This window comes from Juglans regia, chromosome 8 (genome assembly GCF_001411555.2).
Source record: "Juglans regia cultivar Chandler chromosome 8, Walnut 2.0, whole genome shotgun sequence".
Lineage (NCBI taxonomy): Eukaryota > Viridiplantae > Streptophyta > Magnoliopsida > Fagales > Juglandaceae > Juglans > Juglans regia.
In genome coordinates, this window is record NC_049908.1 from 1,531,699 (window position 1) to 1,546,529 (window position 14,831).

Below are 14,831 nucleotides of genomic sequence, written 5' to 3' on the forward strand. Positions count from 1 at the left end.
ATAGATATTTCATCGAATACAGGTGTGGGTGAATGCCTGGACGTTTTATGGTCATCAATGTGCAACTTGCGTCATGCCTCGTATTCGCTCAAGAAGAGAGCAAAATGCTTTCTATGGATGCTGGGTACGCAGATTCCAATCTTTCCTCTGAAAGCAAGCAAAGAACATTTTAGAGCATGATCCTATAGCTAAAGTTCCAGGCCCTTTACTTTACAGCTCTCCTCTCCCACCTCCTGCAATGGTAAAGAAAGATTTTAAAAGATCACTGAATGGTGTCATATGCATTAATGACATCCACCAAACCAAACGTACAATTCCTTCTTCATCAGGCATCTAACATTCGGCATTCATTTGATTGTGGGAATCATTAATTGATATAATGAGAGATAAATGCTTCGGAGATTGTAGTACTCTCCGAGTGAACGAAGTACAGTCCTGGTTTAAGGATGGAATAATAATAGTCTTTATCACTCTTCTACTATCTTTTTATTATTTTTTAAAAATTAAAAAAAAAAAATTCTTTTATTTAAAAAGTGACTACTAATAAAATTATATATTTTTAATTTTTTTAATGATAAAAAATATTTTAAAAATACTTTAAAAAAAAAAAACAAATACACTAAGAGTAGTAAATTTGTTTTAATGATTAAAGAATTTAGTCGAGTATGTATTATTTACTAATCGAGCGAGTATCTGATTTCACGGTCGAACTTTTTTTTTCACGAATTAAGTTAGATTTGAGTTTAACCGGACGAGTATAGATCATGCTATCGAACAGACTACTTCATTTACAATTCTACACGCAGGGAGGCAGAAATAAAATCACCCATTAGCTAGTACAACGAATTTTATAATCAACTGCATGGCCCTTCTCATTACCATTTTTCAAGGGAGCAACTACTATTTCCACACAGCAGTAATGGAAAATACAGGATCAGAACTAAATTACAACTGGCCGTCACAGAACAATCCAAAAATAAATTTTCACCCCAAACATCGGCCGTTTTAGTACATTGCTATTGAAGTGCCATTTCTTCTGGTTTCCCACCAACCCTAAAAGAAGGAGAACCTTGAGACAATAGATTGGTAACTGCACTTAATACGCAATTGAGGTTGCTAAGGGAGCTACCAGAACAGCAGTATTCCCGGTAATTGGCTGAAGACTGGCTGCATTCTCTAATCTCTCCCACGCTTCCTTCCGCTTCTCAGCTACCAAGCCTAGCTCTGCTTCTTCCTCCTTAAAGTGAGCATGACAGGACATGAAAAGTTCCTCGTCCATCTCCATGAAAATCTTTCTAACATTTAAACTTAAGTTGAGCACTGCTTGGTTCCAGTGAGTTTGGGCATTCCTCTCCAAGGCTGGGAATATTATGGGAAGAATCACCATACGGTTATGTGCAATCAAGTTGACAATGTGATCGTTGTTCCATAAGAAAAGGGCTCTTTCAGCTACCTGAAAAAAGAATGGGGGAAAAATTGTGATTTCTTTACTTCTCAGTCAAATGACATGCTCGAGGCATCACAAAGCTATTCCAGAAAAACAAGTTCTTTATTTTTTATTTTTTGGGTTGGGGGCGACAGTTGATCAAATAAACTAACAGAAGAAAGAATGAAACCCAGCACCCAATTAGAATCTCGTGGTTACTGTACTCAGCCAAAAATCTGCATCATTATTGCAGGATGAAAAAATCGATGAAGAGTTAAGTGAGATCTTCAGTATGCTATGAGCACACAGCAAAAATCGATGCCTAGAGTTAAACGAGACCTTCAGTATCTCTAGGCAAACGTCTTGCCTATTGCAAGAGTCATAACACCTTTATGGAGTTAATCCATAGGATTCCTAATACCCATGAAGAGCTCTTGCCCCATATTTGGCTGTACCTCTAGCCATGCATGGAAAGATGACGGATCTTACCATTATTTCAATACTAACGAACAAAACATCCCACCAGTTTGCAATTTAGCATACCTATACAAAAAGCACAACTCTTTTTTTTTTAAAAGTAAACCAAGCTCCTACTCTAGATCCATAACATTCAGAAGATGACTCCGTGTTTTCTCCCATAATTAATGCCAGCAGAGGCAATCCAGATTTGTATACCAAGGGCATAGTACTTCTCTTATATCTGGGGAAGGTGTACTTACCCGAGATATTGGATGCACAGGTGGATGTACTTTCATATCGGCACTTTGGAGCCTTAAGTGAGATGATAATATTGATAGACACCCACCCCCTAGTAGCTCAGATAATATGTTTCAAGCCCAAAAAACTTCACCCACATTTTCTTTAGAAACCGTTTAATAATCCATCGAATCATCATCTAACGAAAGGACTATAACAGCAATGAAAACGCATCAAAATATCATATCCGTGTGAGGAAGATAAAGCAAATGTTCCTATATCATCTTTGGCAACAAGAATGACGTTGTGAAAGGAAAGAGTACCTGAAAGTGGAAACTGTTAATGCAGCATCCAATCCGCCAGAACAGCGGGACCATGAGTCTCTGGAACTCCACCATGTTGATTGCTTCTAAAATCTCCTCTATCTCACCCAAAAACATCATCTCCTTCTGACTATTCGTCACCGGCCAGTACCTCAACAACCCTCCTATCACCGTACTCGTCAACTTAGGGTCCTTCTCTATAAACTGGGTGATGCAGAAGGACAATTGCTGAAAGTAAAGCCCCACAGACTTTGGCTTGTGCAGCGGAACCAAAACCCTCCACAAGAATATCTTATGCTCCTCTTTCAATGGCAAAGCAAACCCACTGATTATGCTCCCAAAAATCTCTAACAAGTCGGCAATTCCATTGTGTCTCTCGGTCTCAGACACAAACATATAGAAAATGTTGTTAATAGCCTTTCGAATAAAAGGTCTATGAACCATGAATTTCCCATAAACCCTATGCAGAATTGTTTTCAGACACTCTCTTTCTCTGGGATCCTCGGAATCGAAGAGCTCAAGCAACCTCGATATAAAAGAATGGTCAATGTACTTCTTCGCTACCTTGCTGTCGAGGCACGAGGAGGTGATGAACCTAAGCAGTAAATCGTAAACCAGATGCAAATGCGGCCAAGCCGGATCGAACATCGGCTCCTCGTCGTCGTTCTCGCCGCCGCTCGACTTAGATCGGTAGTTAGGAGGGAAAACCCTAAAGAGATTGGCGGCGCACATTCTACACATCGCGAGGATGGCGGACTCAGTGAACCGAGTCGACCCGGACGCGACGAAGTCTACGAGTTCGATCAGGGTCTGTTTCTTCACGTCCTTCTCGACCGAGTTCTTCGACGGGTCGGTGAAATCGAAGGTGACGCAGCAGAGGCTGACCTTGCTCACGAAGAGGTTCATCTTCTCGGCGTTGGCCACTTCCGTGAACGGCACCAGGGGCTCGATCCCAGCCACCACGCTGGTCGGGAAGACCGCCGTGCGTTTGGCCACGTTGTTGGATCTTGCGGAGGCGGAGGAGGGGGACGAATTCCCGCCGTTGGATCGCGGGGTACGAGCCGAGTTTGTCCGGGGCGACTCGGCCGAGTCGGATTTCGACGACGACTTGTTCCGGGGGAGTTTACTGAGGAATTGCTTGAACATGGTGGTGGCTGGAATGTGGTGAGAATATTAATCCAAGAACTGGGCTTTCAGATCAAACACCCATCAAGGGCTAATTTGGTATAGAGATAAGTTACAGGAAATTCTAACGAGATGAGCGGAAAAGAGCCCTAGATCTTCATAGTCATGAATCTGGAGGGAAAATGAAGCAACGTGAGATACTCAATCATGAGATCCCCTCGTCGTAAAAGTCTGGGGCAAAGGGAAATTTTTGAGATTGCATTGGGGGCAGTGATGGAAATATCAGATCTTGAACGTGCGGGTCGATTTGATATTCCCTGAATCCCTGGAAAGAACCAGAATCGAACAAATATAGATTCCGATTTCCTGAGAAGAACAACAAAAGTAGAAAATTTCAGGTTCTGATCGTAAAGTTACAGCTGAAGCTTATTCTTCCAATATCTACAAAATTTAGAGAGATAAACAGATTTAAAAAAGAAAAAGACAGAATTATAGAGAGAGAGATGAGAGCCGGAAAATATGGGTGGTGGAGATCAACGAAGAAGATATTGTAAAGGTGAATGAAGGTTTCTTCAGCTGTCGAAGTTTATAGTTGTTTGGTCTCCTTCAAAATAATGCCTGGTTTCAAGTTTTGCTTTTTCTTTTTCTTTTTTGGTACGAGAAAATTGTGCAAAATAAATATTAATCAAAACATTTTAAGGTTAAATTTAAATAGTGAATTGAGATGATATAAATTGAGATAAAGATTAAAGGTTAAATAAAATATTTTTTGATATTATTATTATTTAAAATATTAAAAAAATTAAATTATTTATTATATTTTATATAAAAAATTTAAAAATCTTAATAATAAAATAAGATAAAATTATCTCAATCCAACCAATGTTTGAAAAAAGTTTGGTCCAATTTTATAAAAATAAATATTATTAATTAATGTGTAAAGATACTGTGTAACAAATATTATGTAAAGATATAAAAAATAATGAAAAAATAAAAAATAAATAAAAGGGCCATTTGAACATGCAAAGTCACCACTCGGTGGGGTGGGTGTAGCAGAACTATATATATAAATAAATACTAGTTGTTATGAAATCATTGAATAAATAGCGCTATTCTTATTTAAAACTTACTTGGCCTATCGACGTGATACACCATGTATCATGTGATGCCAGGTGATTTGTTAAAAAAAAATTTAAAAATATGAACACAAAAATGACATAGGGAACTTTGAGTTTTAATATTCGTCTTTTCATATTTTCAGACGTCATTTTGATTTGACTATCAATTTTTTGTATTTTTTTTAATAAATCATGTAGTGATGCCACATCAATACAGTCATTTGAATGGTAAGTTTCATATATTCTCCTTTATATATGTATATTAGCCGTGGTTTAACGTGTAAAGCAAGTTTATCACGTTTATCTAATTGGAATAAAAAATAAAAATTTTAAAAATAATATGTCTAAATAACAAATAAAGTATGACTGATTCTTACATATGGTGAAAATTTTTAAATAATTGAATTAATTGTTAGTTCACAATCATCAAAATTAAAAGAGTACATAACATAGATTAGTAAATAGCCTAATGCGTAGGAGCATAAAACCTAATATAAACAAACATTTATGAATTTTCATCTTTATCTACTTTAATAAGAAGAGTTTGTTCCAATCGCAGAATTTCTATGAATTTCTCTACATTTTCTTCGGGTTGATCATCTGCATGTGAAAGATCAATTACGATCACGTGTTAAAAGCTTTACATAGAAGTTTCAGCTCTACAAATTAATCATACTTGACGGTAGAGATCAATACATGCATGTCATGTTATCTCCAACTATGCAGAATATGTAACGAGCTCGTATGAAACAAATACACTCTCTATGTTCATGCTCTCACGTTCTTTCATCATTAAAGTAAGCCTTTTATATGTTGGAAGCCCCACAAATATTATAATTTTAGAAAATTATTTTATCTAAATGATTTTAGTTAATTAATAATATTATAAGATTTAAATTATGTTAAAATTCTAATTATTTATATGTTTGTATTTTCTTAAAAATATTTAGCAAAACTTCATCATTTATTTAATGATAAAATATTAGTATTTTATAAATTAAAATTGATTTAAAATGTATGATATGATATTTATTTTTAATTATCTATTTTAAATGAGTTTATTTAAATGTATGATTTGATTTACCATTTGATCAAATTTAGAGACTTAAAATTAAGGGTTGAGATTTAAAAGCTAAAACCTTAATTTTTCCCCTAACTTTTCCCTCTTCCCTCTCTCTCATCCCTCCCTCCAGCCGCATGCCTCTCTCCCTCTTGATCTCTCTTATCCTCGGCTCCTCCCAGCGCCGCCGACCTCCGTTGCTGCATCACCACCAAGCCCAATCATCGGTGACCTTTCTCACGCCGATCTCCTCCCTACGGACCTCTCTCTCTCTCTGCGCAACAGGCCAAAGCCTGTAGACCTCTCTTCCTATCACTTTGACTTCCCTCCATCGTGCCGCCGTGAGCAACTCCTCCCACTATCTTCGATAGCCACCTCTTTCCCACAACGCGGCTCCCCGACGTAGTGCTCGTAGCTCCTCCCTAGCCCTACCACGCAGCGCCTCTACACGCACGGGTTTCTCCCCGTTGCGCCACAGTTAGCTAAGCCCATGCCACCGCACCACCACTACGGCCTAGATCCGCCACCTACAACCCACGATGCCACCACCAGCCTTCCACGGCATATTCCCTACTTCTTCATGCCCAGCCGAGCCTCTACCTCTACCTCTACCTCTACCTCTACCTCTCCCATTTTGTGATTTTGTAAATTTGTACATTTTGTGATTTTGTAGAATTATAATGATTTACGGTGAATTTGTGATCATACGGTGATTTTGAGATGATTCACGGCGAGTTTGGTCTGTGCTTGCTGTAATTTTGTGATCTGTTGTTGTGATTTTGTGATATGTTGTAGTGATTTTGTGATCCGTTGTGGTATTTTGAAAAGAATATTGCTATAAGGAGGTAGAGAGAGATGAAAAAGAAAAGTAAAAAATAATAGTACTATTTATTACTGTTTATTGGACGATATATGCTTTTAAATATAAAGAGATATATACATACACACTCAAAAAGATTCACATTCTCGTGCAAATAAAAGATGAAAATATAATCATGTTTTAAAAACGTGAATATTTATGTAAGTTATATTATTTTTATAAATTAATTTATAAAAATGCTAATTTTTTAAATAAAATTTTTATATGAAATTACTTTGCATATTCTTTTATGCATTCTATTAATATGATTGGATGCGTTATTTTTTTGATATAAAATAATTATTTTGATTAATTACATCAATAGAATGCTCAAAGAGATATAAAAGTAACTGTATGTAACAAAACTATATTTTAAATCATGATTATATAGTAGGTTGTAAAAATAATTGTATGTCTATCATTTTTCATCAAAATATTACTAATCCCGTGATACTCATGGTGAACGCCGACGGTGACTCGAAAAATAAGGAGGCGCCTGTAAGGGTAAATCCTGTGGGTGTCGCCACCGTAGAGGGCACTCGTATATTTGCCACTCGAGTGGTGACTTTGCATGAGCCAATCTACATGATTAGTAGGAGGCGTGACCGGAGAAGGACAACATGGTGTCATTCTCTACATCCAATTTTTTTTTCTTTTTTTCTTCTTATTAAATATAAACTAACGCATTTTAAATAATTTTAAATAAAAATTAAAAATTAAATAAAATATTATTTTTAATATTAATATTATTTTAATATTTTAAAAAATTAAATTACTTATTATATTTTATGTAAGAATTAAAAAAATTATAAATAAAATGAAATGAGGTAAAACATTTTCGCTCTCTAAACCAACTAAAACTCAGAATAAAAAGTGGACGGTGAACGCTAAGGTCCAAGGAGGAGGAGGAGCTTTGGAATTCACGTGGGTCGTCGTATTGGACGTAAGATCAGGATACAGAGGCCAGCTATAGACTATGGTGAAGGCACTTGACGACGTCGTTTAGCACCAGAGAGTGCAGCACTCATTTGGCCTCAAATGCAATTGCTCACCGAACCTTCACATATTTTTTCGCTTTGACAATCCCACAAACACATTCAATCACTTTTATTATTATATTTTTAAATTAGAAAAATATAATAATTTACTTTAAATTTTTATAAAAATAAATTAACAAAAAGTTTGTTATGTGCCTAAGATTGTAATTTTTTTAAAAATCTTATTTTGTTGTAAATCTAATACTTATTTTAAAATTATATCATAAAATTTATAATTTTGATTTTCATATTTTATTATTGTATATATTTCCAAAAAATGCTTTCATTTTCTAAGATCTCCGATTTTCGAATTAGGATGCTTATAAATTTATAAGTTTAATCATTCCGTAATATTATATATTCTATCTCTTTAATATGAATTTCAATGATAAATATAGCGAAATTTATATACAAATTAAAATGTCTATATATTTTTGAATTATAAAAAAAAAAAAATTAGAGAAAAAGTTATAATTCATATTTTATTAAAAAAAACTATATATTTTTTGACTGCTGGTCACACAAGACCAGAAGAGTAAAGAAACGATGATCCCAGCTCTTTAGGCTCGTACGTATATATTCTCAGGCGACGCTGTCAAGCAACGGGGGCCCCCAAAAGCTGACGCGCGCTCTCTCTACCGTTCCTTTAAAGAAGGACCAAACCGTCTACGACTCCTACACGGCACCGTTTCATCGCCTCCGATTCCAGCCCTATCTGGTACCTGCCCCTCCCCACTACTTTCTCCTGAGCTCTGCAAGTGTATTTGCGTTTGCTCGTGTATATATTTATATATTTGTAGTTTTGTGGGTTTATTCTGGAAATTGATGAATCTTTGGGTGGGTTTTTAGATTTTTTGGTATGCTTTCGGTTCTTTGAGCGTCCGACCGTTCTTGATGAGTAGTAAACGTTTGAATTCCTGTGTTTTGTAATTTCTTTTTACGATTTTATTTTTCAATTGTGCCCCCAACAGGAAATTGCTGAATTCTTACTTTTCAGCTGGTCGCTGAGAAAATCTGGGAACGAAACAAGGAATTCATCACATAACGGAACATAGAGTTCTAATTTCTCTCTAGTGCTTGTTCTTTTTGGTTCTTTTCCCAGTTTCTTTCTTTCTTTTTGTCCTTTTTTGAAGGAAAGTTACCCACTCAGTCGGTGGGTCTTGAACCCACCGTCGCAGTGCCATTTGAGCTACAGCCCGTTGGAAATTTTAGATATTGTATAATAATGAGGATATAGGGTTTGAGAGGATTTATATCGATCTGTGCAAATCTTTTATGACCAAACAGAGTGTTATGAACCTCTTAGGTAGAACTCACCTTTGAAAACTAGCTTACAAGGGAAGGGTGCCTAGGGGCTTATAAACCATCAACCAATTTCATACTTAGTCGATGTGGGATTGTAACAACCACCACGCTCCGCAACCGACGTCCACGGAGGTCCCGGCGCTCACACGGGCTGGCTGTGTGCTAGGTCTTTTCCTAGCTCCGGGCGAATACTGTCATGCCGACATCACCCCCCGTACCGCACGATTGCAACTTTCGTAACATGACCTTAGATGTGAGGTGGCTCTGATACCATTTGTTATGAATCTACTAGGTAGAACTCACCTTTGAAAACTAGCTTACAAGGGAAGGGTGCCTAGGAGCTTATAAACCATCAACCAATCCCATACTTAGTCGATGTAGGATTGTAACACAGAGACTGCTTCTTTCTTGCATTGTAGGAGCTGAAACTGCAATCTATTTGTCATATCTTTAGTTTTTACTCAACCGTAAAGGTGCTTTGTAATATAAAAAACATTCTGACTCGGTATTGCATCATTATCGCCTGTTTTTTTAATGTCTTTTTTTTTTTTTTTTTCCTGATAGGTAATAAGAGATTTTATTCCAAGTAAATAGGCATAGTCCAAGTACACAGGGAGTATACATGAGAATACACCTAAATACAAACGAAAGCAAAATATAATTAAAATAAAGCATTACAAGATATTCATGTCCTTCACTAGATTGTTCACCCAAAAATTTAAAGTGCTAAAGAAAAAATCCCTAAATTCCCCCATTGAGCGTTCACAATCTTCGAAGCACCTCTCATTTCTCTCCAGCCATAGGCACCAGAACAAACACAAATAACTTGCTTCCTCGCCAAATAACTCTTAGGATAACATCATATTCAATTTCTTTTTTTATAGGTTTGGTGATCTTATCAAGTTTATCAGTGTTGGCCAGTGAGTCAGTACAGTTGCTGTCATTATAAATTGATGCAAGTAACCAGGGTACTTTATTTTGTTTTTTCTTTTGTTGTTGAGGGATTTTTTCTGTGACATCTAGTATCTTTTGGTTTTACTTCAATTAAAAAACGGTGGTTAGTTTGCAGCATTATATCCTTGAAACTTTCATGTACGACTTGCATATGCATGGCTGTTGAACAATTTCTACTTTTACTTTCGTATGGCTTTTGTTTCTGAAATTTGGTAAGCCATCTCTACGAGACATCTAGTTACATCACTCCCGCTTGGGTTGAGGTTTTGCTTTCACCACACCTAAAGGAATGAAAATTCCGATGTTCCATTTTGTATTCTGCCTTCTATTTTCTATACATTTTTTTATGTTCTTAAATCATAACAAGGGCTCTTATAAAATAATAATAATAATAATAATAACAAAAGCTGATTGTTTTATTTTTGTTCTAAACAGAATACAAGAAATTAACTTCTCCACATCTAGTGGTGCCAATAAATTTAAGTTGGTTGGTACTGCTGAGTCTTCAGGACTGGACTGGCTTGTCAAGCAAATTTGGGACAGGATGTAAGTGCAGTATTCTTGTTACACAAGTCTATGTTTTCCTTATTCCCCACTGGGTTGGTGGACTTGGATGGACGTTCCCTCAGTGGAACTGCATTGTGAAAGTCAAAGTGACACTTGCCCATTGTTAATGGCACGGCCAGAGTACATTAATAGTAGTGAGCATGTTATTGACATAACGGGAAGTGGTGATGCTTCCTCATCTAGCTTGCCTTATGATAGATGCTCTACTAGCACAAACATGCCGCAACTTGAAGACAGACCTTCGAGCAGCGTTAGAGTTCCCGATTTGCAACCTTCAGTTTCTTCCTCTAATGGATTGAATTCTAGGAACTCATCACTCATAAGGAGAGGGGACGCCCGTCGGCGCAGGAGTCCTTTGAATTCTGGGTTATGGATATCTATTGAACTTGTTCTCACTGCAAGCCAGATTGTTGCTTCTGTTGTTGTTTTGTCTTTGTCAAGAAATGAGCATCCGCGTACACCATTGTTTGTTTGGATAGTTGGTTATGCATCTGGTTGTGTTGCCACCCTCCCCCTTCTTTATTGGCGCTATCACCATCGTAACCAGGTTTCAGAGCAAGATTCAACTCAATCACATCAGACTTCTCAAATTAATGTACCTGCACGGCCAGTTTCTCTGTCTGTTACTAGGAATTCAGAAGCAGGAGATCGTCAGACTGCTGTTGGATCCTCTGTTGGCAGCCAACATTCGCGAGTACTAAATGCAAGGTATGGGCTTGTTCTTTTTGTATTAAGCTTATTATGTTTGGAATGTCTTGCACTGCTTGTTTTCCCCATTTTCCAAAGTGTTATTTATCATTGCACGATGATGTGTTAATTACTTCAGTGACTGATGCTATTTGAAACAACTTGCTTCGAACATCGAAGCTCACGAATCCAAAGCTATAGCCACAGTGATTTGGCTCGTAGTAGTAGATGCAAGGTTCTTTTAAGGACTGACTATAGTTTAGGGTATGGTGCAGAAGTGACCTTTTTGGAAGAAATAATGATAATGGGATGGATTTGGCCCATTCTGCCTTAAGTTGAAATCCCTCAGTTATGCACCACGGAGTTTGGGCAGAAGGGCTGGATTTGTGCTTTAGAAAGTTCTGTTTCTTGCTTGACGGTCAACTTGCACATTTTTTGATAAGACTGCCCTATTGCTGATTTATCTACACTCTCTTTCTCCTGAAAGCATTTTCCTGCTGTGTTGAGCCACATCCAATTTATCGAGTGTCAGTCATTGCTGTAAACTAGTTTTGTGATCTTTCTAAAGTGGCCATCACTGTGAGTTGATAAGAGGTAACAATTATGTTAGTGTGATCTGATGATACCGGGAAACAACTACTTTTACGGATGATTTTTATTTTTATTTTTGGTGCTGTCATGCTATTGAATAATGTCAGCTCTTGAAACTTTTCTCGTTTTCAAATGCTCGACTTATTATATATGTACTATTATATTTATTTTTATTGCTTGGCTTCTCCTATTTATTAGATGCATGGTCTTGCAATTTGTTTGGAAAGTTGGCATTAGTTTTTTTCCTTACAAATTAGTTTATTTTTATTTATCAGGATTAAGGGACTAGTGGAATACTTCAAAATTGCCTTAGATTGCTTCTTTGCGGTCTGGTTTGTGGTTGGCAATGTATGGCTCTTTGGAGGGCACTCATCTGCTGACGAGGCTCCGAATTTGTACCGGTATGGCCCTGTGGTATCTTTTACTTTCAAACATTTTAATTTTTTCTTTTGTGAGAGCACATACCATTTCTGCATCTTTTCTCTTTGCAGGTTATGTGTAGTGTTTCTTATCTTCAGCTGTATCGGATATGCAATGCCCTTCATTTTATGTGCAACGATCTGCTGTTGTCTGCCTTGTATAATCTCCATCCTTGGTTTTAGAGAGGAGGCTACCCAGACCAGAGGAGCCACACCTGAATCAATTGATGCTCTGCCAACATACAAGTTCAAGTTGAAGAAAAGTAGAAGTGGCAATGATAGAGAAAGTAACTCAGGTGGCAGTGAAGGTGGTGTTGTGGCTATTGGAACTGAAAAGGAGCGGGCGATCTCTGGAGAAGATGCTGTAAGTCTTCTATCATCTTCCTTCTTGGCATCCATCGTGGGCCTCCCATGTTTCTTTCTTTTGGATACATCACATCTTGTCATTGGCAGGGGGTTTGTGTAATGAAGGTGGTTAAGGTCAACAGTGCCCTCCACATAGTGAGTTAGACCATGTGACTATCATATGATGAAGTGAGAGACATGTGACTTGGGGGTTTGTGGTGGACTAATTACTTTGAAAAAAAAGAAAAAAAATGAGGTCATACCTGGGAGGTTTGTTGCCCCTCTTTAAGGGTGATTCCACGTTTTGTACTTTCCTATGACCACTCAAACATGGCATCTTATCATTGACTCGTAATACCCTAGATTGTGCATAGGCAGGTGGTGAATGGGATCCCACGTTCCTTGGGAGAGAGAAGTTCTAGCCCTTTGTAATGATTTCAAGGGGCTCCAATTGCAATATTGACTAGTTTGTTCAGAGTATGGACCCTTTGGGCCTTCCTTGGGTTACATGATGTGTAGTCATTTCCATGATATGATGAATGCATGAAAGGTTTAAATTGAGGTGGCTTGAAAAATGCCAATTTAAATGCTTGACTGATCATTTGGGTTGAATATTTTGGTTATATATATGCAGTCATTCCCTATAAAGAAAAATGGTTACAATAAATATGCAGGGGATATGAAATTTTGAATCTATGGGATTCTGTGTGGTATTAGGTTATAATGTTGTGGAAATTGCTTCATCACATTTAGCTGCCTTACCAATTACTGAGAGAAGCACCCGATCGCCCTCAACGCCTTATGGGTACATGAAGCAAGTCTTCATGTACAAATGACTGACTGGTGGTGGTGTTTTTGTTTATCATTCCGTGACATTAATTATTTGGTAATTTTCTGCAGGCTTGTTGCATCTGCTTAGGAAAATATGCAAACAATGATGAGTTGAGGGAGTTGCCATGTTCCCATTTTTTCCACAAAGATTGTGTCGATAAGTGGTTGAGGATCAATGCGTTATGTCCTCTTTGCAAGAGTGAGGTGGGTGGCAGCATTTCGGGATCACTCTCTGGGCCAAATGCCAGCCAACGTCGGGGTGAAAGTAGAGTGGGAAATGGTTTGGCGAGCAATGTGCTCTAATCTGATTGTGTGCGTGTGTGTATATATATATATATACTGGCTATTGGGAGGGAGTATATCCCTATGAACTCCTTTGAAAACAACTACTGGAAATGGCTTGGTGAGCAACCTGGGAAATTGGCTTGGCGCGACGTGATCTAATCACAGAGTATATACATATTGACTCTGGGATTAAATCCATATGAACTGTGAGTTAAATAACTTCTGGATAGGTAGATGATTGTTCAGATCCCACTCATTTGATTCTTGCCATTACCCCCATACTCCCTTTCTACCAATTTTTGCTCCCTATTTTGGTCAGATGTAGTAGGTTGTTATGGAGAGGCCCTGCGATGTGGGAATTTGTGAATCTCTTTTATTTGGCAGCCAGAGTGAAAATATCTTTATTTGAATGTAATATACTTATTTCGTTCTCTCTCCATATGCTCTTTCATTTCAAAAAATATTTTACCTAAATTTGAGATTCTCAAAGAAATAGAATCGGCTTTATTTCACTTGAAATGATGGCTATTTCGGGCATTTTAGACCATATTGACAAATAAAATGATTAAAGCAAAATGGATACTATTTATTTCACTTGAAATGGAAATAATCCTTGTTCGGGATGGATATAGATCTACTACTGAAAATTGCATGATGTACAGCCAGCTACCATTTAGTGCGTGTGAGAGAGGCATGGAGGATCAATTTGGTTTTCATAATTTTCAATGTTCTTTAAAATTTAAAGGTCTCTATACCATATATCATATATCATCTATATGGTATAATTTGATTTTTTTAAATTCAAATCTTATGAATTAAATTATGGTATATAGATCGTGTGTGTGGTATAAAAATTCATAATCAATTAAAAATTGGGCCAGCCTGCTGCAATGTTTCGGATACAAAATTGAAGTGTTAAAGTACTGCATTTAATGGCCATAAACACATGTAATGGGCTAAAACTAGTCTAGACCCTGTTTCTGACTATTTTGAGCTTATAATTTAACTAAAAAAATATTAAATTAAAAATAACAATAAATAATTTACAATAATAGAAATTATTAATTATATACTAAGTTGTAACTATTAACTGGTAATCATAACTAAACTATTACAATAGTACAAATTAAGATAAAATAATTACAAAATTACATATTCATCTAAAAATATTACAAATTGTATTATTGTACCAACATTACAATT

At 36.8% G+C, this 14,831-nt stretch overlaps 2 protein-coding genes across 2 annotated transcripts; one reads left to right on the forward strand and one right to left on the reverse strand.

The window, feature by feature from the left end:
• Positions 1-809: 809 nt before the first annotated feature.
• Positions 810-4,176, reverse strand: LOC109001785 (serine/threonine protein phosphatase 2A 57 kDa regulatory subunit B' kappa isoform-like). Its single transcript, XM_018979195.2, has 2 exons — positions 2,446-4,176; positions 810-1,453 (listed from the first exon to the last, which is right to left on the reverse strand). The coding sequence occupies exons 1-2, from the start codon at positions 3,589-3,591 to the stop codon at positions 1,097-1,099; spliced, it is 1,503 nt and encodes a 500-aa protein (XP_018834740.1). The 5' UTR covers positions 3,592-4,176; the 3' UTR covers positions 810-1,096.
• A 3,994-nt stretch (positions 4,177-8,170) lies between these two features.
• On the forward strand, positions 8,171-14,102 carry LOC109001787 (E3 ubiquitin-protein ligase At1g63170). Its single transcript, XM_018979196.2, has 5 exons — positions 8,171-8,362; positions 10,339-11,178; positions 12,024-12,149; positions 12,240-12,531; positions 13,413-14,102. Exons 2-5 carry the CDS (start codon positions 10,517-10,519, stop codon positions 13,644-13,646), a joined length of 1,314 nt encoding a protein of 437 aa, XP_018834741.2. The 5' UTR covers positions 8,171-8,362; positions 10,339-10,516; the 3' UTR covers positions 13,647-14,102.
• Positions 14,103-14,831: the final 729 nt, after the last annotated feature.